This window comes from Hermetia illucens, chromosome 1 (assembly GCF_905115235.1).
Source record: "Hermetia illucens chromosome 1, iHerIll2.2.curated.20191125, whole genome shotgun sequence".
Taxonomy (NCBI): Eukaryota; Metazoa; Arthropoda; class Insecta; order Diptera; family Stratiomyidae; genus Hermetia; species Hermetia illucens.
The window spans coordinates 99762104-99789058 of record NC_051849.1 but is presented as its reverse complement, the minus strand read 5'-3'; the positions used below and the strand labels follow the sequence as shown (position 1 = coordinate 99789058).

The following is a 26955-nucleotide window of genomic DNA, read 5'->3' as shown; positions in this document are numbered from 1 at the left end:
TAATCCACTCAATATCATCAATATTATGTTGGCCTTGCCATCTATGATGTTTTCCGTGATGCCATTAAAGGAATCCAACGATTTGATGACCGGCTGATGAACCTCACTGTTATATCAGGTGATCGCACAAATTGCTTCTGCACGGCATACACATCGCTGACTGGTGGACCTAATGCCGAGCAAGATGCAACTCCCCGATAGGAAGATCTGTAACGCATCTACTGATGATTACATCGTTACTAAGGGCGACATTAATGGTCATCTGAGTGACAATGCAGACGGCAGCAAATGCCATGGGTAAAAGCGTTTGTTGCACGGAATGAGGATGGCCAGCGTAAAGCCGATTTTGCAGACCACGGCTTTGTACTGGTGAATACATGGCTCATCAAACTATTGTCTCGTCTTCCAAGATTTGATAGTAGGAACAGTAAAATGCAACTCGATTATATCCTCAAAAAGCGTAGGGATTTTATTATCGTCATTAAACGCGAAGCCGTTCGCTATGAGACCATTGCATTTCAACAACGACCATTGATTTGTCTTACAAATCTGGCCACCAATAAAAAGCATAATGAACATACTGACCTGCCGCGCAATAAATGGTGGCAATTTCTCGAAAGAGGGTGGGAAGAAACGCGTTTTTCGACGATGGCCAAATTTACAAGAACGAAAAGCGGGAAGCAACGAAAGCGAACGCTGTTATCCGCACGGTTCATTACGAAGATTTTTACGATAAATTTGTTACTTGGGATGGTGAAAAAGATCAGTTCCACTTGTCAAAAGCCGACCCGAAAGCATGCAGAATATTGATTACTTCTTTTGCATTACTGACAGGAATGATATGGTACGGAAAGGTGTCGAGAACATTCAACGGAAGAATTTGTTTATCCTTCACTTCCACAAGCACTATCGACATTTGAAGCAATTCCACTTGTCAGCGTCAAGTTGAGGAATAAAACGAATGAAATTGAGGAAAGAAACAGAATATGGCGACATTTGATCTGAGCTCCGGAAAGCGAATAGCTGGGACTCAACAATGTGGCTCAGTGGGTTCCTAAATCGGGTTATGAGAAAGGTAAAACATCATGTGTGATTGCAATATGGAAAAAGAAAGGCAGTCCAGCAGAATGTTCAAATTACCGATCGAATTGCTGCCCCATGAAGATTTTTGAAAGTATAATATTTTTGACAACCGTATTCGCGAAAGCATTCAAATAACCGTGAATTAAGCCGAATTTGTTAAAAACTGCAGAACTACTGATGCAATACATTCTGAGCATTTACTCACGAGAAGTAACTCCCTCTTTTCATTGTATTTGTGGATCTAGAGAAAGCGTTTGATCGTGTGTCACACAAACTCATCTGGTATGCTCTACAACACACCTGGTGCCTCGAACTCGTGCGCTGGGTTCAATTGTTCCATCTTGATCCGAAAAGTAAATTTCAAAGTGTCGCGGATATATCAAAACCGTTTCGTGCCTCTGTTGGTATTTATCAGGAAAGCGGCCTTTCACTACTCCTCTTTGTTCTTGTTATGGTCGGTGTCACACCCGCCATTTAGCGTCCAGCGTCCTGCACATTGCTTTCTGTACAGGGTCTAATAACAAAAATGATTTCGAGCAGCTTGTCGAAAAATGGAATGATGCATGAGACGATCATTCCATTTTGGACAAGTTGCTCCAAATAATTTTTCTCAAATACAATCTGAATAAAACTGCATTTTTGACCACACTGTCAGTAGAAGTGACCTGCCCAGAACTGGGTGATTTAAACATCTCGAGTCAATGTTATCAGCCAATGGGGAACTGCGTTATGATATTGCTTCACGCTTTGGCGCAACCTGGATGAAGCGACGTTCCCAACTCGTGTTCTTTGTGATAGACATATTTACGAACATCACAAATTTAAAATTTACCACAATGTTGTCTACCCTGTCGTCCTCAATGGTTCTGAGTTTGACTGACTATAAAGGACAATGGACGGCGTCTTGCGGGAATGGAGACGAAGATGTTGTGTCCGACTAGCGGCGTGACGCGCCTTGATCACATCCGAAATGAGGATATCCGCTCTCGATTAGGGTTTGCACCGATCGTGAAAAAATTGTGAGAGGCGTCTTCGATGGTATGGGGACGTAATTCGCGCTGACGGGAATTCACCTGCCAATATTGGTCTGAACGTCGAAGTCGATGGTAAGTGACCAAAAGGCCGACCGAAATAACGGTGGCTTGATACATGGAGATTTGAAAGATTTGAAAGCCTCCCGATTGCATCCAAATCGGGCCTTTGATAGAACAAAATAGCCCAACCGATTGCGGCGAGCCGACCCCTCTTGCGAACGAGAGAACGGCCAAAGAAAATCAAGATTTGATTACAAATGACTCGACTATCAGTAAGAAGTTTCACCTTAATCTAGCAAAGGACTTGCGTACTTTCCTGCAATATTCAGCGAGGTATAAAGTTATAAAGTGAGTTTCTATTGAACATTTCGCAATACAGTGATGATAATTCGTATGAATATTGGGATGTATCCGGATGGCTCAAATGGTTAGAGCGCTGGGCTGCCGTAGCGGAAAGTCGCGGTTCAAATCTCACTGGTGGCAGAAGGATTTGTTATTGTGACTGTCGTCGCTTAGCTGTGAATGAGTACCTGAGTCAAATCAGGGTAATAATCTCGGGCGAGCGCAATGATGACCACATTGCCTCTTACAGTATACTGTAGTGTACCGTTACGATCTTGAATGAAGTGCTCGAACACACTTCGGGGCCATGATCCAATATGGATTGATGCGCCAACGATTATTGTTATTATTATTGAGAATCACGCGGGATGATTTCGATTAGGGATGTTTCGAGTTTTCGTGTAAAGAGGCTTTAGAATTCCGAGGTTTTTACGTAAACCAGTTTACAGGATGCACGTAGCAGACACTTAACAATATGATGAACCCTCCATTCAGGGTCAGATCCTAAAGGCTTATATCTGAGACTCGGCATAAAAATTGGATATGTGAATGATGCCGAACTAAGGGTGTTCATCGTCCAGTAGTGACGACGTTATTTTCCGCCATTTTTAACAAACAACATATAACCGTTAGCTTCAAAATAGCTTCTATCATGGTGTAGATGCAGGTGTAGACTTTACTTGGAAGACAAACTGCTTGAAATGGATCTTGTCCGGTTGACCTGTAACCCATGACGGAGTAGAATGCGAACTCGTAGAAGTAAGCGACAAACGAAGATAAGAAGGATCAAACAACATTTTGTAAGATATAGTAGATAAAACTTTTAAAAATAGTTAATCTAACAGTAAGTATTCTGTTAAAGCCTACTTTACGGTTTTACATAATGATTTTTCCAAGAGGAACTGTGGATTGTCTCTTAAGTATCTAATGTAGTTGATGTATTTATATTCAGATTTTGTATTTATATTTAAATTCAACATCCAGAAGAGTGAAGTTGATGGTTTAAAAAAGTATATAATATGCTATATAGAATATGCTATATTCTAGATGAAATGTCCCCTTAAGTTGAAACAGGAAAATCACATAATCTTTAATTAATCAACGCGGCGTTATTTTCTTTTTATTATTATGTTATTTATTGTTATTTTTTCTCAATCAACGATCACTTCAGAGCATTTTTCATATTCGGAAATTCAGAACACTTACAAGCATATGTATCAACACCAAAATTCAATTTCAATATGGACGTCGACTTCGAGGCTGTGGATTATAATAAAAATTTCGAATTTGCAGAGACACTTTGAGTGACTAAATACATTTCAAGAGCCAATGATGTCGTTAATTGGAAGCACTTGTTCCCATGAAAATGAATATTTTTTTCTAAGGCATGCCATGAAAATACATGTACTTAGATATGTTCATATGAAAGTGAATTTTGGCAGTGCCCACGTTTCAACACAAATCAGCAAATCCAATTCGACAACTAATAAAAATTTCAGTCCTGATGTCAAAAAACTGCCGCCTTAGCCAATCGGTAATACAAGACATTATGATTTGAAGTGACATTGGTGGTGATTGAAATTGTAGCAATTCGAGCATCTTTATTTCTGGCCTTAAGATAGCTAATGATTTCGCTGATTGAGAAATATCTAATTTTATAATAATATGATCAATTAATGACTTCCCTATAAATAAAAACGTCCCGATTTTCACCTAATGGGTAGGTTGGCTGCATATCAAGGTTCGCCAACAATCCATGAATATTTACTCTTTCGTGGATATGGATTTCTTTGAAAAGATGAGCAAATATTTAAATTTTGTCGATTTTCCCTAAATCAAATAGTATTGCTACGAAATAAAATGTTACAGAGAGACAAGTCCGCCCATATCCGCGTTCGAATTAGCGGAAGTAGGCTTACGATTGGCATAGGAAACTGAAGCACAGTGTAGTGAAAATAAAATTGGGGAATATATCATTAAGAAAAAGATGTTTTATGATCCAGGAAAAGAGTAGACAGTCATATTTTGAGGGATTTCTTTAACTTTTAAAATTCGTTTTGCGTTCTCTATTTGCAAATAATCTAAATTTAGGACCGGCCAATTTGGATGAAGGAGGAATTAGAGTGTACCGCCTGCACAATACTTGTAGCAACAAGTTAAATAAACAAAAGTTTCAGTTCAGCCTTTTCCTTTGCTTACCTCAGTGTGTTTTTTGTAAAAGGTTCAGTAACATACATTTCAAATATCCAATTATTGATAGGTCAAACTTGACGATTCACGGCACGATGGTTAAGAGGTTGGGGCACTAGTATCTCAATTTGGTTGCTCTGGGTTCGAATCCCAGTTGTCGCGGACTTTTGCGTACGTCTCCCGTTGCGGCGAGCTTATCACTTCATTAAGTGTGATGATAATGTAACTGAAGTACAGTTTCGCCGAAAATTGGTGAAAAAATAAGAATAACAAAAATACTGCGGGGATGCCTTATACTCCACAAAGGAATGAAGAAGACATAAAATATCGATTAACTTCTGTTCAATGAAGTGCTCCAACGACGGTTCATTTTTATTTATTTTATAACTTACGCTATGACGTTCATATGTTGATGCATTTGCTAACTCAAGAGATATCTTGAGCTTACGAGATACGTGTGGTACTGGAAAGATTAAAGATGGAAACTAAACATTGGATTAATCGAAAATGTCATGTTTTCTTCCGCAGAGAGTAGATCACAATGTTTTCGTAATCTAGGATAAACACGATTGACTCTCAGCCCTCAATGACTCCGTACCTGATATCAAACATATTTTCATCTTATGCAGCTGCCTCTAGAAAGACCGTTAAGTTTGTCGTGATTAAAATTGGGTGAAATTAAAATTCAATTTTTAACAGAAAATTAAGCTTGTTAATGGTTAATGTTTAATATTTTGCCCGCTGAGAATAGAATGGTATGGAGAGCATTTCTTCCTCCTTTTGAATTCATCTTCGTCCTGGTTGAATAGAATCTGTTACTATTATCTTCCTTTAGAGAATCGAAAAACTAAAGCTTTCCTTTCTTTCTAACGCAAGTATGGCTGTACTGAACTGCGAAATAGCGGATTTGGATGAACATCGCTACCCTTTGTCCATTATCGGAATATTTGTCGGAACAGAGAGAAATATTTGAGTGTACAGAGCTTGGGAACGATTTGATTAATTCCGATGAAGAATGAGGTATTGAAATTATCAGCATTTTACAGAAACGATATCAGATGAATTGAGAAAGATGTTTGGTGATTTTTTCCATATATGCAATGATCATAGTATATTTCGAAGTGACTGTTGTTAGCTAAGAGGACGGACTCTAACCGATTTGGTTGCCAAAAACTCCTATTTGGGGTATAGCGAGTTAACTAATCTTATACGCAATTACAGTCGACTTCTGGCAAAGGGTAGTACAGGTCCCAGGGCGAAACATGGATTGGTACCCACGGTGGAGCATCAAACCTGGGAAACGCCTGCAGAACCAACACCAAAAGCTCTACTACCAAACCCTATCTCCACCTCCACGTCGTCACCGCTGGGAGCTCTTTCTTAACGAAAAGCTAAAGACGGAGAAGGATGAAGGCGGGTCTCCCGCGCCTAAAAACGGATCAAATTGTACCAACTGGTCCTCCAGGTTGGGGGTTGGGTAAGGCTGACAACCCTACACGGAAAACAACTTGTTACGAAGCCACAACAGGAGCCTCGGACTGGACGGATTATACAATGACGAACCCGGCAACGACAACGGAATAACGATTTGTGCATTTTCTCATGGAACGTGCGCTCCCTGTACAGAGATGAAGCTGATAAGCAGCTAGCCGATACCCTGTCCCAATATAGGGTTGATATAACAGCGTTACAGGAGAAGTGTTGGACAGGGACCGGTTTCCTGGAAAAGAGCCGCTACACCATATATTATAGTAGCCATCCAGTAAACCATGTGCTCGGAGTAGGTTTCTTAGTCAGCCAAAAAATGAAGCCTGCTGTTATCGACTTTGAAAACATAAGCGAACGGCTATGCACTCTGCGCTTGCGAGGCAAATTTAGAAATATAAACCTCATTAACGTTCACGCCCCTACAGAGGAGACTGCAGAGGCAGTAAAACGAACCCTCGAAACCCAGATGCCAGGTGCCCAGGTGCCAGATATGATATCAAAATCATACTTGGGGATTTTCACAGCTATGTAGGGAAGGAGCACGTGTTCAGCCGATACATTGGCTCCCATAGTTTACACCAAAATACAAATGCTAACGGACTGCGGATCATTCAATTAGCAGTGTCAGACGCAATGGTTGTTGGAAGTATCTGGTTTGCGCGGAAAGCGGTCCACAAACATACACGGGCCTCTTCAGGCGGGACCACTTTCAACCAAATTGACCATGTGTTGATCAAACGCAGCCACCTCTCAGCCTTGATGAATGTCAGAACATATAGGGGGGCCAATATAGACTCGGATCACTATCTCGTTGGCATGGTACTCCAAGCCCGAATAACAACACAATTAAAAACCCCTCTGACAATCAGGTGAGAGTTAACACTGAAGCCATCCACAACACAGCCCTCCGCGACACCTATAAGAGGGCAATGACTGCCGCAATAACCGCAGTCAACAGAGATCCTGGAGATGAAGCATCAACAAATGATCTTCACAGTCACCTGACGAACGCTATCATAAATACGGCCACAAACATACTTGGCCCCAGTCGCAAAAAGAGTCGAAACGGTTGGTATGACGATAAATGTAAGCTAGCAACGGAAGAAAACATTCCGAGTAATGTTGGATTCTCAAAGGATGCGGGTACGCGCGGACACTTATCACGAACTCCGGCGAGCGGACGGAAAAAGGAAGCCTGGGAGAACCAACAGGTCTGTGAACTCGAAAAGTACAGTGAGCAACCGCACCAGGCGTGTAACTTTTACCAACACTTCAGCAGGATGAAGCCTTACAAAACTCGATGTTCATTCTGCCGAAACAAAGAGGGAAATCTGACTTCCGACAGAATGGGCATATTAGAGCGATGGGTTGAGTACTTTGATGAACTACTGAACAACCAGAACATCGGCAAGTTGGAGGTCCCGCTAACTGAAGACGATGGACCAATACTGCCACCACCAAATATAGCAGAAACAGTCCGTGCAATTCATTGGCTTAGAAATCATAAATCGCCAGGAGCCGATGGAATTACAGCCGAATTGGTTAAATATGGAGGCGACCAATTACACCAAGTGGTTCATCCACTTGTGCTCAAGGTGTGGGACAGCGAATCAATGCCTGACGACTGGCAACGAGGCATTATCTGTCTCATACATAAAAAGGGAGATATCACACAGTACAGCAATTAGAAGGTTTTTTTCTCTGCGGCAAGCGATGGAAAAACTGTTGAAATATGAACATCAGTTGCAGCATCTCTTCATCGACTTTAAAGTCACCTATGATAGCATAGCCAGGGTAAAACTGTACACGGCCATGAGACAATTCGGTATCTCGACGAAATTAATAAGACTGACTAGACTGACCCTGACCAATATGTGAGGCCAGATAAAAGTAGCAGGATCACTCTGAAGACCATCCGGCATCAACAACGGTTTACGACAAGCGGATGTCCTTTCGTGCATTCTCTTTAACCTGGTCCTCGAGAAAATGATCCGTGATGCCGAGGTAAATGCGAGGGGTACGATCCTGATCCAACTACTGGCCTATGCTGACGATATCGACATCATGGGAAGAACGTAGACGTACAAACTGCCTTTGTCCAGATCGAGCAGGCGGCGTGATATCGTGGGCTGCACATCGATGAAGGCAAGACAAAATATATGGTGGCAACATTAGCACCAAAAACCAACCAACCAACAACATCAAACTGCACTGGTCAAACGGGACGAATAAAAATAGGAAACTACAACTTTGAGACTGTTGATAATTTGTCCTATCTATGAGATGGAGTGATGGCGTAGGTCAGGACGCCAGACAGCTTTTAGGGATATCGAATTGGTGGACCTCGGCGCAAAACCGGGATGTCTGGAGTTCCTTATTAAGACAGGCCTAGACCGGATACCGGTTGTTGCTCCGTTGATGATGATGACTGGCAATATGCTTTTGCTCCCTCCATCACTTTCTGCTCTGCCTTTACTGTTCTACGTCAAGCATTTGTAGCAAGGCCTGCCCGTCAACTACTTTAGGATGGTGAGTTCCGTTGGATGGCACAATCGCAATGGAGTTTTCGCTCGTTATCAATATGGCACCTATTCATTGGACTTCCTCTTTCTTATCAACACGTAAGCGGGTATCTGACTAGACTAGTTCTTCATTCATTAATGTCTGAGGCCAAAGTACCTTGAAGACCAGATATGAGCTCATGAAAGCTTCAAACTTTTGAGTCTCAATGCTGACGACTTCCAGACTGGAGCCTTGGTTCTAGTGGCAGAGTTGAAGAGACCGTACTTGTCTCCTTCTCTAAATTCAGAACCATTTGGCTTGACCGCTTCCAGGTAGCATGAAGGATATCACAGATCAGAAGAAGAGTAATGAACGGTGACAGAATGCAACCCTGACCCATTTGGTTTCGACTGACTCGATGAAGTACGTGATATTTTAAACCGTCACATCTTGCTCTGATGTATGGGCGTATGTTTGAGATGGGGGGAGATACATAGCTTAGGAGTCCTCAAAAAGTTATACATTTCGTAATACATTTAGAGCCGCGCTAGATGACGTGTTCAGGGCACTGCTAGTACCCAGACACACGGTTTTTTACTGTGAAGCTAGTTTACAGTGAAAACAATCGGCCTAATTATAGAAACATACATATATCCCCATTAATGCATAAGGCCTAAGGCCTATCCCCCCATATACCGGTGCTAAAGCTGCTTTCCTTTTTACATTTAAATGTTTGACTCCCGGATATTTCACTTATTCCGATATCCTTGTTTACGCCGTCGAAAGGCTTCAAGAAATTGATTAAGGGATTGCTCATGTTTTGACCACTTGTTAAATAGAAGTGGAATTTTACTGGATATTGCACAAATGAGAATCCTCCCATTTCAGCTTCTTTTCATCGTGAACGATAAGGCTACAATTAACGTTGTTCTTTATAGGACCATCGAAAGGTCGATGCGATATATGGCAGCCAAATTTTTGTCATTTGAGGTACCTTTTGTTTCCTTCACCAAATTCCTTTTTTCACGGCATATTTTGTGTGCGGTGTGAGTTTCCTCGCGTCTTGCCAACTCTTATTTCCAAGGGCAACCGAGCTGTCAGTTTATTACGTTCACTGATTCACCTACACGTTTCCAGAGGTATGGAATTCACTAGAATACTTGATTATATGAAGTCGTTAATAACGTCATTTCGTATTTTTAAGGTTTTTTTGTGAAACAAAACCTCATTAAAATCGATTTAATGTCTATCTGTCTGCCTGTCTACCACACCTGATTTACTTGGAAACGTCTGAACCGATTGTCACGAAATGTAATGCGAAAATATCGTCTGTGAGTCCCTTTACATGCAACGAATGGCATCATATTTCCGAAAGGAGATGTAAATTAGTGCTTCTCGGAACTGATTTCATTTTTAATATCGGATGAAACACAGGGGAGTAAGGACTCAAAATGTGTGCTTCGAAGAGTGGAACAGGTCTTGTTCCCACCAACTGAAAAATCCTGGAAAAATCACAACTACATGAAAACTTATCCTACCGTTCCGGTATCTGCACGTATAAATAATAGTAATAATGGTATATAATTCTACTTTAGAAATTTACCCAAAAACCCACCTCAAGTTCAGCCTAGAAGTACAAAATTTGGTGAAAGTGTAGCCGATAATGTAGGACATAATTCTGGAAGCGCAATCTAATTATTGCTAACCAAGTTATTTTATAAGAATTTAAAGTTTTGTATTTGACGTGAATGTATTTCCTCCTAAGATGTGTTTGACGTCATCTCCAGTTTTTTTTGAGTACGTTGGGTGAATGTGTGTACGCACAGATTGTTGGACTCCCGCAACAGTACGCTGTCGGACTACCAACTAAACTGTGCGTAGAAGTTGAGTAAGAAAGTAATCAATCTCACCGTGCGCTCGGTTCAGCCATGAGTCTAAATTGTCGATGAGCCGCGCAGTCCATCTGCCCCTTGGTTCATTTTGCCAAGAGAGTTGCGACTGACGTTGTTCACCTCTCTTAAGTTTTCGCCCTTAAGGCGGTAGATAGCTTTACGCTCTTTGGCAAGGACAGCAAGGGCGATCACTAGTTTTTCTAGTTACCATTACTGGAGGCAGACATATGTGAATATGTATGTGCTAATTAAGTTTGCGATAGTGTATAATAAAATGAACATACGTGTACATTAGCACCAGCTTTGGAGCACAGGGTAAAGTGGAAATTTGTTGAAATGCGTTAGAGCATGCGTATGCATCAGTATACGGTAATAGGCAACGTCTGTTTGTTTAGGAAGACCGCAATATTTATGTCTTTAATATATGTGTACATATAAGAAGAAATAATTCGCGTTCTTGGCTATAAAAGAATGGAATGCGTAGAGAATTCCTCACATAAGACGAACACACCCTAACCGCCAAACTTCCGGTATTCCGATTCATTTCCATTTCTTCTTTCTGATTAAGGAAATTCCTCTTCTCCTTCTCTAAAAGCGCAAAAAGCGAAATGGGCCCTCAGTGAAAAAAATTTGTATCTGAATTTCTAGTTGAAAAATTATTGTATGTAAAATAGGATTAATAGTGAATTTTTATGGATTAACAAGCTTTTTCTTTTGAGGACTTTCTTCTCCTTTGACTTACAACAGAACTCTGAAAAGCGGCCTTTGCAATTTCGCTAGTAATGGGATACTAAGGAAGGCTAACAATTCCAAATGCCGCTCCACAAGGAGTTTTTCGCGTGGGTCAGCCTTTTAATTTTGAACCTTATTTAATTCAGCGTTTTGATGTGGGCTTTAGTTTTATCTTCTATTATAAAATTTTGAACAGAAGACATGGGTATTTTTGCAAAATGAGGGTGGGAACTTCGGTGACATGCCCAAGAAAAGAGTGGTCCCTGCACTAAACCGAAGGAGTGAGTTGCTCCTCAAATCAGGACCATTCATCCCTAAACAAAAAATAGTTTACTTTAGTGAAGCTTTACTTAGATGTGGGCGGGCTTAAATGTTATTTAGTTATTTGTCAATGTTGCCTAGGTGAAGTCTAGCTTTGCGAACGGGATGGTCATTTGATGGTTTCCAAATTTAAATGTTAATAGCTCTTTCTTTTTGGTTAAAAAAAGTGTCAGTTCATATAAAATACAATCAGGTTTTATACTTACCGGGCGATAATAGGAATATGGAGAATATAATTAGACTAAAAACAGCTGCTATAACTAGAAGTGCAATAAAAATTCCCCGCCAATTTCGTCGTTCTGGGGATATGGCTACAAGTTCCTGCAAAGACAAAAAAAAGTCTATTTATTTTCTTTTCTTTTCGTTATCACTGCATGAATGATTTCTAAAATAATTGAATGACTTTCAGTGTGGAAATAATAATTTTCATGGTAGCTTTTAACTCACGAGATTCCCCGCATAATCAAAAAAAATCCTTTTGACTTTTTACTGCTGGTTTAGAAACATTTCTTCAACCATCACTTTCTCTAGTTACACTTGTGCTCAATCAAGTCCAAAAGGAAAGTGAAAGGGTTTTCTTTCAAAGCATCTATTTTCTGTTCGACAGAGCTTACGTCTAACGTGGCTCCTTCCCTTTCATTTTGAAATTTAAAGGTCATTATAGAAGTACAATTTACCATAATGGTGGTCTAAAGTGATGAAGTTGGGGATGATTTTTCAGAGAACATTCGACGAGTGATATGTGCAGGCATGAGTTAGTTGCCGATGTCGTTTATTCAATGACGTTTTCCCTTCAGGGAGTACTGTTTGTTTAAAATTTCTTTAACTCGTGCCGTCTTTATCAACCAAAATTTGGAACATCACAAGAAAATAAATTTGAATCAAAAATTATTTCCGAAGTTTTTGACATTACAAACATTTGAGCATTAATCAAATCATATTTTTTCTTCTTTGCGACATGAGTTGGCCTTTCTAAACTTTTCTCCAGCTCCAGCAGAACAGACGTATTTATCGTCATAACGTCTTCAAACGTCAAACTATGTACATAAGCAGAAAAATGGTTTGGCACATTGGAAGGAAGATATGTGGGAAGGTTGCATCTCTTTTGAAGTTTGTTTGCTTTATTGATGTTTATTTTCACTGTGACGCACGATTTTTTTCTGAAGTCGAAAGCAATCAGTAAACGTTACCTGCTCTATTGAAGTCCTTAATTCAAAACTCAAGCAGATGCGATTTTATGAATGAAGAAGTGGTCAAGTAATGCTATAAGGTTGATGTTATCACTTATGTAATAAGCATTAGACACTGTGTGGGGGGAGTCAAAATGGATGATTTTTTCCTAGTTCCCCGACATTTTTAATCCACTTAAATGTTGCTTGCAAGTAGTAGTAGTAGTAGTAGTTTCTTTTTCACTCCTTAGTGATGTATAGGGCACCCACACTATTTCTGATTCCACCTAATGCTGTGCATGTGATACGTTAACAGCAACGAGACAAACACAAGACAAACACAGACATCCATGATGACTAGGATTCGAACCTAGAGAAGCGCGATAAAGAGGCTAACGTGCTGCTCCCTGAATCACAGCGCCGTAAAAAGTGTAAAAAATTACTAATGACAATTCAACCAGCAGTGTCACCCGAAATGGTCGTGGGAAGTACTTGGTTTGTGTTGAAATAGATCCACAAACATGTCTCTCCAGACGGAACCACTTTCAACTAAATCCTCCACGTTTTAATCGAAAGCCGCCTTCTCTCACCCTAGATGAATGTCAGAACATATAGAAAGCCCAATATAGACTCGAATCACTATCTCGAATAAAAAACACCACCCCGAACTCGCTCTAACGAATCAGTTGGGAGCAAACGAACATTGAAGGCATCCATAACAAAGCCCTCAGAAATTCTTCTTCTTCTTCACAACCTTCCCAAGAATGTTATCATGGGTCTGGCGCAAATGTATTTGGTGGCAAAAAAGTCAAAACGGTGATGATTGTAAGGAATGTAGTGCTCCCAAAGAGTGCGGGTGTAGGCATAGATTTTCCGCGAACACTAAAGAGCGGAGGAGGTGTGTGTATGAGGAGGGGAAGAGGTAAAGTCTCTGTGCACCCAGATCATAGTGGTCCGTTGTACTGGATTATTCCATCTTACCGGATCTTCCGAATTCGAATATATTGAAGGATTCCTATTGGTGGATGTGGTGCTAATCGCTGCAGTTGGAGCACGTCAGCGCCAAAAATCTCATGTCTGATGCGTCCATAAATGCCATATTCATTATGGGATGGACTTACCTTGGAGAGTGCCTATTCTGAGCATATAGTGGTTCAAACGCATAATCGGACAAAGAGTGATTTATGTTTTAAACTTGTTTTTTTGTACTATTTTATTACTTTTTTTTCGAAATTTATATATGCATCTCTTAGATGATGAACAGATCTCTTTTCAAAATTTATATATGCATCATTTAGATGAACAGATCTTTCAAAAGAAGTATATAACATAATATTATTTTATTAAATGTGCCTGTAAGAAACGTAATAATACAATACAATTAAAGTTTAAGTCAAATAAATATTTGGACAAATGCTTCGAAATCGGAATTTCAATATTTTGAAGCGTTTTATTTTTGTTTGTTTGTATCACCGCTTTTAAGTATCGTGGTATTGAGTGCACGAGATTTACAGCGAATTTTAGCGAAACATTATTCCACTACTGCTTAACAGCTTCCTTAAACCTCTACATTTTTACATCTTTTTTCGCGCCAATTCTTCCCAAACGTGCTCAATAATGTTCAGAACTGGTGGCTGCGGAGTTGCTTTTGTAAATTTAGGTAGATGAGCCACATTTCAGCAATCTGGGAAATGTGCGTGTAGTCATCGTACTGATAAATAATAGAACTTATTCAGCTCTTCAGCACCGTCTGTAAAATAAATATTTCATAGTGCTGCGCTGGAAAAACGCCCCCATACCATCATTGACCCCCCACTATGCTTAATAGTGGTCACGTGTATTTTTCACCATCAGAGCCATGCAGATTAAATTGAGTAAATAATGCCTGTATTATTTAAGGGGTTAAAAATAATTTGAATTACAAAAGCTTCCAATATTAACCGTCAATGTTCTTGTTAAAATATTCTTTACGGAGCTAAAGCCGTGAAACTTTTTTTACTTGTTGATGTATGGCGTTCTCAAGAAAAATTTCAACCATTTTTGCACAAACATGTTTTTCTAAATCGTTCTGGGTATATATATTATTTATTTTAGAATTTTCATTTCCCATTAAGAAACATTTTCACAGACAATCGATAACAGCTACGATGATGAAATCCGTGCACGGTTGTTGTCAGCTAATAGAGCCTATTTCAGCTTACAAAAACTGTTCCGCTCGAAACGTCTCACCATAGGGTCAAAGCTCTCACTGTACAAGACAATGATCTTGCCAGTCCTCATGAATTCCTCGGAAACTTGGGTTCTTAGCAAGACAAATTACATGAGGATGGGCGATTCCGTAGTCTACACAATGACGAAATCTATGAGCGATACCATGACCGTCCGGTTGTGGATAAAATCCGGCTCAATAGGTTAAGGTGGGCGGGTCACTTAATCCGTATGGATGAAGATGATCCAGCCCGGAAACTCTATAAGAGCAATATCTATGGTAGAAAAAGAAGACGAGCCAGACCCTGCCTAAGATGGAGCGATGGCGTAGGCCAGGATGCCAGACAGCTTTTGGGAATGTCGAATTGGTGGACCTCGGCGCAAAACTGGGATGTTTTGAGTTCCTTATTAGGGCAGGCCTAGACCGGATACCGGTTGTTGCGCCGTTGATGATGATGATGATTAAGAAACATGGAATACTGAGCAGTTCTGCTCTTATTTTGAATTTGAAAATTTTTGTTTATAACGTTGTATAATATCTAAATAGTTTTACTTCCTTCATGTAGCCTTATAGGTGCTTTTAGGTTACTGATTTCAGGGGTTGTTTTGTTGTTCTGGCACCGACAGCCATTACTACCATATTCTTTACGTTTGGAAGTAAACTTTAATAATGTACCTATAAGTAACAAATAATTTCAAATAGGTAAATTCTTTCACGGGGCCATTAACAGAGCCTACTCAAGTTAAAAATCTTAAAATAATTAGGAAGCTGTCACCTTATGATGCCTAGGTTCCGGAATACCCTTCATAGTGATATCTGTCTAAATAAAGTTAATAATATTACTATAATTTTTAGTAACTGACTGCAGAACTCCCTTAAGTCCGTCCGAGAATCATGAAATTTTGCTATAATATAGTTATATAGAGCATGCTCCTACCAAGTTTGGTGGAAATCGCACTGTTAGTAACAAAATTATAATAGGTCAAAGTTTACGCTTCAGAGCAAATTCTTGTGTTGTTTTTATAAAAGAAATTTACAAAACCTTTCATACCTGAAATTTTCGGGCTTTTCACTTAGATTATTATTATTATTCTGTTAAGGAAAAGTCGCACCGCGTCCTTGAAGAACTATTGTGCCCCTTTTACTGGTTATAGTGTGCCTATTGATCATAGTATCTCAAACAGGCCTATAACCGTTAGGAACTTTAGTATGTTCCCTACTTCTAGATCTTTCAGCCTTGCATCTGGTAGTAAGTGTTCTCCAAGATGCCTCGACTTACTTTGCACAAGTGCCGGATACTGTCCCCAGACGTGTATAGAGGTTTCGTCCTCCTCCTCACAAAACCTGCAGGCAGTGTCCGTAGATGTCCTTAGCTTCCCTAGGTGATAGTTCAGCCAACAATGACCAGTGAGAATTCCCACTATGATTCGGAGGTTCTTTTGGTGAGGTTTAAGCGATCCTTTGCACGCATGGGTTCGTATCGTCTAATAAACACCCTGGACTACGCCATCCCTGGTAGGCCCCCCAGTATAGTTCCCTCAACCGTTCCTCTTCACTTCTTAGAGCCATAACCATGAAACCGTTTACGATTCCACAGAAGGGTTCCGGCCCGTGTAAAGGTGTCCCTGCTCCCTTCTTGGCTAGTTTGTCCGGTGCCTCGTTGCCTTCCAGCACAGCATGACCTGGAACCCAAAGTATCCAGACCTGGTTGGACGAGCCGAGTGTATTCAGTTTCTCAAGGCATTCCCACACCAGTTTAGAGTTCACCTGGTTGGACCTAAATGCCTTGATCACTGCTTGGCTATCGGTGAGAATAGCTATGTTCTGCCCCCTGTAGTTCCTTTGCAGATTAAAGGAGGCACATTTGCCTATGGTGTATATTTCCGCCTGGAATATGCTAGTGTACCTGCCCTTTGGCTCAAAGTACATTTTCCTTGGACCAATGACACCGGCACCCGCTGCCTCTGCTGTGAGGGATGCATCAGTGTACCAAGTAATCAGTTGTTGGTTTAGGCCGTATGTCGCAGCCACGCTCTCCCAGTTTTCCTTCTTACTCCAACGTCTTTCAAACTTCTTATCGAAGTGAAGCCTCGTTGTCATGTTATCCCTTGGTAACAGTGATTCGGGGTGCCGCCTAGAAAGAATATCGATTTTCCTTCGATTTAGGCGGCTCCCCGCCTCACTCATACTACCGGCCATCCTGAATATTGATCTCCTTGCTTGCATCTCTATGTGCAGATGGAGAGGGGTTAATCCCAGAAGGACCTCTAGGGATGCCGTTGGGTATGTCCTCACCTCCATATCATGTAATGTTATGGCTCTCAGGTGATCAAGCTTACGCCTCCTAGTGAATGGTACTAAGGTGGCTGGGTTGATCCGCAATCCCTCCTTTCTACACCAGGCGCTAGTAATCCTTAGTCCAGTTTGGATTCTATCACGTAGGGTATCTTCATATTTGCCCCTGCATATTAAAACAATGTCGTCCGCGTAACCCTGGACCTGTATTCCAGTATTTGTTAACACGTCCAGGAGTTCATCCACTACCATACTCCACATCAGCGGCGATAATACCCCACCCTGTGGACAGCCTTGAGTGGTATTCATGATAATAGAATTTGTACCTGTCGGTACCTCTATTTGCCTGCTTTCTAGCATTTTGCCCATCCAGAATGACAGAGTGTTTCCCACTCAAATTTAACACTGAGCTTAGAGGATAATTCCCCGGTTAAGTGGCATTAACAACGATAGCTCTTTAAATACGACGCGTTCGAATTCGTTATCATCATGAGTAGGAAAAGCGGGAGCGCCAATCTGCGGAAATTATATAAAAGTATAATTTTTCCTGGTTTGGTGCCGCCGGTTTTTGTAGACTTTGTTAGGTTTCAAATCCGAGGACCAGAGGCCGTCGGACGAAACTGGCTAACACTTCACAGGCCGGGATCAGAGCTGGATGCTCCAGGTACGAAAGGTTTTGTGTATTTCTTAAATATTCGTACAAATATTTAAGTGGAAATTTGCTCCACTTGTACCTAGCACGTAATGTACATGCATATATTATGTCAGAATATTCGCTTTAGCGTGATAGTGACATTCAAAGCCTTAGAATTTGCATTGAAGCGACAGTTTTGATCTACTATAACTTCGTTAGTAATAATGCGATCTCCGCAAAACTTGGTAGTATCATGCTTTATATGCTTTGTAATCACTGCAATTTCATGATTCTTCTGCTAACTGAAGCGGAGTTTTACAGTCAATTACTAAAAACTTTGTGATTTTTTTCAGATTTTTTGGTTTGGTAGATTTTGAGAATGGGGCCGTGAAAGAAACGACCAATTTCCAGCCGGACCTGGGATGACAACGCGTAGAAGTGGGCATACGCTACATCAGGATCTGTCGGTTATGGTGCCGTCATTTTGTAATTTAGTAGAAATTCGAAGACTGGATGGAACGAATGGCCAGCTAAACGATAGTTAACTTATAAAAAGTTGATTTTGAATGCGAACTATAAAATTGGACAGTGTCATATATAATATTTAGCAATGATTATACAATAATCTATGAAGAATTCCTCAACATTCGGCAGAAATATAACATAATCTTTAGCTCAAGCAATTTCATTGCCACGAATGTAAATGTTGATGTGAACAACCCTAAAGCTCACGGTGAGAGCGTCCAAATTTTTGTCTTTATGAGTTCCTTATATTTTTGATTACCGGTGGGCTGATTCGAGTTGATCAGGCTATGGTGTGTATGCGGTGAAGAAATGAATCGTGTGATCAGCTCACATCATCGTTCGACTTCTTTACTTCGAGGAAAGTATTGTGCGATTACTTGCCGGTTTAGTAAAGGTGATGGACAAAAGTGTTCATTTTTAAGGTTTTGTGTAAAACAAAACCTTATTAAAATCGATTCAATGTCTGTCTGTCTGTCACACGCATTTTTCTCCAAAACGGCTAAACCGATCCGAGCGAAATTTGGTCGACAGATGGGAACTCTGAAATCCCCCGCATACAGTGAGTGGCATAAATTTAGGTGGAGTTTAAAGGGGGGCTCCTCGTACATGCAAAGGGGGGATTCAAATTTTTTTTTACCGGATATAGTTGTGTACGGTATCAAATGAAAGGTCTCGATTTGTACTTTCCGAAACTGATATTAGTTTTGGCATAAATTGCAAAGTGCGTGAGTAATGAGTCAAAAGGTACGCACTTGAAGTGAGACAGGACTCATTTTCGGAAACTACCCAACCTAAAAATCCGGAAAAAATCGGAGTGGTGCGCCTAGATGAAATCTAGGCCTCAAAATATGTCCCATTCCGATATCTGCTCAAATAAACTTACTAATAGTATATTACTATTTTTTGGAAATTTACTGAAAAAACCCCCTTAAACTCATCCTAGGACTTCCGAATTTTGTATCAGCATAGAGGACAATATTTCGTATATACATGCAAAATGGCAATTAACACCAAAGTTATAGCAGTTCAAACTTAGCAATTTTGCGCGAATTTACCGCTTCCAAAGCCATGCAAATCGGATGCTGACGTCATAATTACCCGGAATAATTGACATTCGCGTGAAATATTAAAGTCGCCTTTATGAAGAATCTACTTATCTGCAGCACTTTTTAAGATTTTGTATAAAGCACTTATGTGAAATCTAATCTTCGAGAGATGTCCTATTCCGGTATCTGCTCAAAAAATTTACTAATAGTATGTGAAGCGTATGAGGTTGACTATTTCAATACAGGGCTTTCCATCAAATGATTTATTTAAATTTCTAAAAAATAGATGCCAATAGAATTTTTAACTATGTGACACGGAACTGTCAGGCTCATCGCTCCTCACATCTTCTTTTTCTTCAGCCTTCAGTTTACAAGCGGGGTCGGCTCGTCGTGATCGGTTTCGTCATTTTATTTTATCAAATGCCTGATCAGGATGTAATTGCGAGACCTTCGAATCCCCATCCAGTGTATCATGCGACCATTGTTTTGGCCGGCTTTTTGGTTGCTTACCATTGATTTCGATGTTCTGACCAATACTGGTTGTTGAATTCTCGTTAGCGTGAATTACGTGACCACACCATCGAAAACGCCTCTCTTGCAGTTTTTCCTCGATCGGTGCAAACCCATATCGATCGCGGATATTCTCATTTCAGACGTGATCAAAACGTGTCACGCCACCAGTGCAATGCAACATTTTCGTCCCCATTACCGCAAGACGCCGTTCATTGTTCTTTATAGGCAACACTCAAACTATAGAGAGTGACAGACGGACGACATTGCAATAAATTTTAGATTTGGGACGTGCGCTGATACGTCGATCACAAAGAACACCAGGTGCGGAATGTCACTTCATCCAGGTGGCGTTAATGCTTGAAACGGTTCTCCATTGGCTGGTAGCATTGACTCGAGATATATAAATCGCTTAGTTCTTTCAATGGCAGTAATCCGCCCCTCCAGATATTTAAATCGCTGAGTTCTGGCAATGGTGGTAACCTGCCCAGAACTGAGCGATTTAAATATCTCGGGTCAATGCTATAAGCCAATGGAGAACTACGTTATGCTCCTCACATAGGGAAACACAAAACCTTTTAGACCTGAAGCGTCAAGCTTCCGGTTTTCCGACTTGTTTCGTTTGGCATATGTATCCGATGTACATACAATATAATAATTAAAATGTAACTAAACCGCGAGAATATATAGAGGGAAGCACACAAAATATTATTTCCATTTTTTTTTTTAATTTTATTCTTCTTAAGATTTTGCGTAAACACATAATATAGGATTTAATCCTGCAAAGTTTGAAGGCAATCTGACTATTATTAACAAAATTATAGAAGGACCAAGTTTCGCATTTCAGGGAAATTTATCCCCCCAAGACATACTCGTATATGACGTCATCATCATATAAAGTGAACTTATATGAACGGCGGGGTCGATAGGAACGTCTTAGTTTTCCTTTTTTTGACTTTTTTTAGTTATTTGCACTTCAGTGTCAATTACTCCAGGTAGATATGTGTATGTATATGTATATGCTAATAAAGCTTGCCGGGAGTAACCAATATAATAGACATGTGTGTTCTGTTACCAGCGGTTTTAAATTTCCGAACCTAACACATATGTATCGGTATGCGGTAAAAGACAGTGTTTGTTTATTTACGGTAAATACAGTATTTATGTCATTGATTTGTATGCACATATGGGTCTGGCAAAATATGATGGAATATTCTGTATGCTTAGCTATGTACGAATAGAAAATCGTGCGTAGCGAGTTCCTCACATAAGATGAACACAAAACCTTTATACCAGAACCGCCCGACTTCTTTACATATTTTTCTTTAATTTTTCTTTTATTATTTTCCTATTTATTGTATTATGTTCTCCTTTTTAAGAAACTTTTTATATAAATTATTGTTTTAAGGTTTTGTGTAAATCGATTTATGTCTGTCTGTTTGTCTGTAACGCCCGATTTATTCAGAAACGTCTAGACCGATTGTTGTGAGAGCGTGTGGTCTGAGGTTCCCTTTACATAAAGCAAGTGGCGCCATTTTGTATTAAGTTTAAGGGGGGCTCTCCATACGTGTGAATGGTACAATTTTTTTTTTCATAGAATGTAGTCATGTGGAGTATCAAATGAAAGGACTCAATTAGTACTTTTCGAAACTGGCCCCACATTGGAAATCGTGTAAAACGTAGGGGAGTGATGATTCAAAATACGAGCACCCAAAAAGTGCAACAGGTCTTGTTCTTAGAACCTATCTAACCGAAAAATCTAATGCTAATGAAGTTTGCGGGTAGTTAATCCAGATACATATATTAGTACATTAAACCAGCGGTATTCAATATGCGTACTATATATGCACATATGTATACTTTTGTACACGAAATGAACCGGAAATATAAGTACCATTAATTTATATATGCATGGCTATGTACAGTATTCGGTAATAGGTAGTTTGTTTAGGGTGAGAATAATATCTATGGCTGTATTATGTGCGCATATCTTGTGGTTTGGAAAAATATGAAGGAATATGTTGGATGGATATACGGATGGAAAAATATGCATAGAAGTTTCTCACATAAGATGAACACAAAAACTTTACACCCGAAGCGCCCAGCTTCCGGTAATCCGACTAGTTTTTTATTTCGATTTTACTTTATTATTTTTCCGTATCTCATTGTGTGTCCGGATAGCTGAGTGGTTATAGCACAAGGCTGTCGTACGGAAGATCGTGGTTCAAATGTTTTTTTTTTTATTTTCACTTTCGAATTTAGCTTGCGTGATGTTAATTCGGTAAGCTCGCGCGAATCCCCCTGTTTGTGGAATTTTTAGGAACCGGTGAAACGCATTGAAAAAAACACATTTCCGAGCCTGGCTAACGCAGAGGCATGCAAGCACGTGTCGAGGGAGCAATATTTGTGGGCGGACCTTCACCGCCAATTTCACTATCTTTTTAGGGTTTTGGGATCTCCCCTCCCCTGGCCGTTTTCGGCCACTTAAGATTGTTTTTTGGAGCTTCCGCTAATCAATTTTGTCATCACAAATTATTACAGCGTTCACATGCGAGTTTCTTTAAAAGCGGAAATATCAATGCCTCTCTTCGGAAGGGCTCTTCCGAGTTCTTCCGTCTTTCCAGAGAGCGTTGGTGGTGTATTCAGCATACAGACGTGCATTGATTTTGCTCGGATTTTAACTTAATTTACGAACGCCCTTAGATCGTCCATGCCTAAATAAACCTTGCTAATTTCTAGACAGTACCGGGGCTCGTTCTGTCGCGTCGACTAAGGTGAATGCCGTAGCATTTCCCCGAGGCTTTGAATTTAGGACGACTATTTTTGTTTTTAACGACTTTGAATGTATTTTCTTGGTCGGGTTGTCGCGGGATCAGTCATCAAGAGAGATCAGGTAAGAGCATAATTTAGCAAATCTAATTGTACTTTACTTAGTACGTTGCCTCAAACCCTTCTCCTTCATCTTGCTTTGGGACTAGCATGCTACATATCTCTCGGAGTTTTTTTGTTGACAGGTTTTGATATTTGCTTGATCTTCGGATACACTGAACAAACCTTTTTCGTTAATAACAGGAAAGCAATAAGGTTCCAAAACACGAGTACATTTTCTTATTGTAATGAAATACGCATGCTTCTGTACATAAATGGATATTGTCGACCATTTAAAGTCAAAACACTTGTGTTTTTTTACATTTTGTCTTTTAAATATTATTTTGGTTATTTTATTTATTATGTGTAGAAGTACAACAGTTAAATTTATGGGAAACGGTGGTGTGGAGCAAATGAAACTGTTTATGAGAACTTAATATTGAAAAAATGGTAGTGGGATTGATTGATAATGTTTGTTTTAATATTAACATAACTTCACTAAAAGCACGTACTTAAAGGAATGCTTCAAGGAGCAGCAAATGAATCTATTCTATTTTCATGTACTCGAATTCTCATATGTAATGTATGTAGCACACTTACACCGAATATGTATCCTCCAGAATCTTCTTTAGATGAAATATGCATTTCAAAATCAACCTTCGTAGATGGAGAATATGCTGAACCTTGAACTTATTAGGATTGAATTCTTAAGTAGCACATTTACCGATAAAACAGAAGGTTGCAGTATACTTTTGTGCAAAAATAAAGTCTTTTCTTATTTAAATAATACAACACATTACTTATTCACTTTATTATTTTTTACAATAGAAAGTTTCAAAAAATGGAAGATCTAAAAGTTTACTATTTCAGAGGACTTGAGCAACTGAAGAGAACTGCTATGATTTTGCTATGTCCTTGTGGCTAGAGACAGCCATAAGGGCCCATCTCTCACTAAAGACTAGCAAATTATATGCTGCCTGTTAGCCGCTTTGTCAGTCCAAATCAATAGGTAAACAGAAAGCACAAAGAAATCCATTAAGTGGAGGAAAATCGAATAGATTATCAGTTGGGCTATCAATTATGTACTTCCTCACACTGAATTCCAAAGTGTTACGTAACTTTATGAATTGGGAAAAGTTTATGGAACATTGGTGACCTTTCTTCATACGCAGCGAAATTTGCATTCGAAAGTGTAATTATCCAATCAAACGTGGATACGTAAATGGTTTGGTTGAAGTTCGTCCAATATATGTAAGTATACACATATTCTGTCATTATTTTAGTTTTTCTTTTACCTCAATCTAAATGTTCAATATGTATAATCCCGAAGAGGAAGGACATGCATCCAGGTTCGTTTAGCAATATTTATTTTACACCGCGGGATGACTAACAATATTTTCCCTTATCTAGGGTTCACATTTTTTAACGATACCATCATTCTAATCAATTGGAACCAATCCTCAAAATATACTTTCTTTCTATCTGTTATTTCTGCCTATTTCATTGTTGACGAGACTATACAAATTAACAACACGTTCTGTTTAAGTGTTAAAAAAAATATATTTTTCTTTTGGGCATGTGTGCCTCTTTTCAAATTTGCATTACGACTGACTTTCTAGTTGACAATAATATTTAATGTTAATTCTATAGATATTTGATTACTGCAGCTGACTCTGTAACTTGCATCTAGTCGCACCATCGTGTGAACGGAAGTTGACCAGGTGAAATGCGAGTACAGGTTTTAACTCTTCCCCTCGATAATCCGATTGTCCACAACCGTTAAAAATACGGAATGTTGTTGAATTGTGGTGTTTCCGGTAATGTTGTTTGTTGGGTTTCGTGTTGCACTATTTTCACTAGGTAAGGTGGAATGGTTGGATGTGGAAAATTTGATGGTTCTGTAGTTATCTGTATTTGTTTGTTGTTTTTGAATGTGTTTCGAATTCTGAAGATACTGAAAATTTGGATAAAAATTGAAAAAGTTCCAAAAGTAGCTATCCGGTATTTAAATTGTTGTTGGATGAGACTGATTTTGTGTGTATTATTTATATGTATTTCGTTAATCATTTCCAATGAGAGGAGTTGTCGATACTCCTTTCCTACAGGTGTTGGTTACAGGATTGCGGGGAGTATTTTAGTCGTTGATATTTCGTTCGATGTAAAATTCCTTCCGTTTGCCATGATGCTGGTGTTTCTATATTTGACAAGAAATGTTCCGTTTAGATTATAGGACGAGTTTCCGATCTGCAGGGAGCCGGAGAACTGAAAATAGGACACCGGGGGCGATTTCTTCCGTAGTCGGCACATGTTGATTATTTACGATATTGCAGGTGGAGTTGGCGCTTTTCAGCAAATTTGGAATACAGCTAGTTTTACTTATTATATATCTATGATTTCGGATGATTTGCATACATTAATAAAGTTGTAATTTTTGCAGTTTCCAATTATGCCATAAATTTCGTTTTCGTTTTTGATAATTTTGTTATAAGGAATTTCGGTAATATATTTTATTTTCTTTATTGGTTTTAACAGGATTGTTTGATATGTCTCTCTAGTTGTAAGGGGTGTGTTTACGATGTACAATATTACAGAGTCGTTTGTTATTATTTTTACTTCCGAAAAGTTTAAGGCTTCTTCAATAGTTGGGTATGTGAACACTTCGTTATCTAGGACATTTGCTGAAATCTCTATTTCTTTTTTTGATAAAATTAATGAGTTTACTACGCCAAGTTTGGCCCAATGGATGGCATGGTTAATGTTACGTAATTCTTGTTTGATTAAATGTAATTTGAATTGTATTTCCAGAATTATATTGTTAGTTACTTGGGTGTCCTACCTGAGTAGTTGTTGAATTCGATTAGTTACGTTAGTGATTTGATTTAATTTTTCATTGTACAATTGATTAATTACCACCTGTCTGTTATTGTTCTGTAATATATTGATGATTTTTTCCTTGATGGTAATGTAATCTTCATGAGCCCACGATCCATTTCCAGGCAGTACCTATAAAGTTTAACGATCTTTTGGTTTTTCGCGGTCTTAAATTTTGAACGAGGAGGAACGAGGAAAAGGGTATGTCCAAGAATGGTCCGGGTTGTCGAATATTGGTTCGGTTCGTGTAATGAAGTCGTCGTATTGTCCTATGTCGATGGTATGAATAAGTTTGAAGTTTCCATTCTGAATTTTTGTTTGTCCAATGTGAAGGGATATTATTTGTGAGTTCGAAAAGTCCAGAATTTGTACGTCTGCGTATGTTCTGTCTATTAGGATTGAAATGATAGGTTAATTTTTGATCTTACTTTTGTGGACTATTTTTTCTGAATTTGTAACGATTGTGGTGTGGTTATTTTCTCTTACAATTTCTTGTTTATATCTGCTAGTTAATTTGGATCCTTTTCTTTTGTTTTGTCTTATGTAAACAGTGTCCCCAATTTCGTAGTGTTTTATTGGTTGTCTTGTCTTGTTATGGTGTCCCATGTCAATGTACTGTTTTCGTTTCAGTTTTTGTATGTTAGTAAGTCGTATGTTCTCAAGTTCTTCGGAGTTGATGTTCGGCACTCGTCCCATGAGGAACTCTACAGGCTTCTTTCCTGTGGTGGAGTAAATTGTTAGATTATATTCATTTACAGCCGTTTGCAGTAGTTCATCAAATGTACGTGGGGGTCCGTCTCTTTTCAGACACCTCATTATTTGTGTGAGAGTCGAATGGAAGCGTTCTACTTGCCCACTGACCTCACTTTGGTAAGGTGGTATCTTGTAAATTTTGATATGGAGTTCTTCTTCCATCAAGGCTATCAGAGAGAGTGACCTGAGTGCCCCTTCGTTGTCGATCACAACGTTCTCGGGAACACAGAAGAAGAATAATACATCCAATAGAGGGTCCTTGAGCTGACGGGTTTAGCGACTGCGTACTTGGTGAACTTGTCTACGGCGGTGAGTACTCTATGTTTCTCGGTTGAGATGAATAGTCTATCCAGGATAGGTGGGAATAGGTGTAGCATTTATGAAAGGTTGATTGGGGTGCCGGTCATATTTACTCTCTTTGCAGGTGACGCATCTCTGAACTAACCGCTTAATTTTTGTAGACATCTTAGGAAAATAGAAGTTGCGTAGTA

The 26955-nt window shown here is 39.4% G+C and overlaps 1 protein-coding gene across 4 annotated transcripts in view; it reads right to left on the bottom strand.

Moving 5' to 3' along the window:
- The window catches only part of LOC119649052 (inactive dipeptidyl peptidase 10), a 589248-nt gene that overhangs the window by 60535 nt on the left and 501758 nt on the right, over window positions 1–26955 (bottom strand). For all 4 annotated transcript variants that reach the window (XM_038051060.1, XM_038051052.1, XM_038051043.1 and 1 more), the window contains one exon: window positions 11791–11905. In XM_038051060.1, the coding sequence (XP_037906988.1) occupies window positions 11791–11905 (115 nt within the window). The remainder of the gene's footprint in view (window positions 1–11790; window positions 11906–26955) is intronic.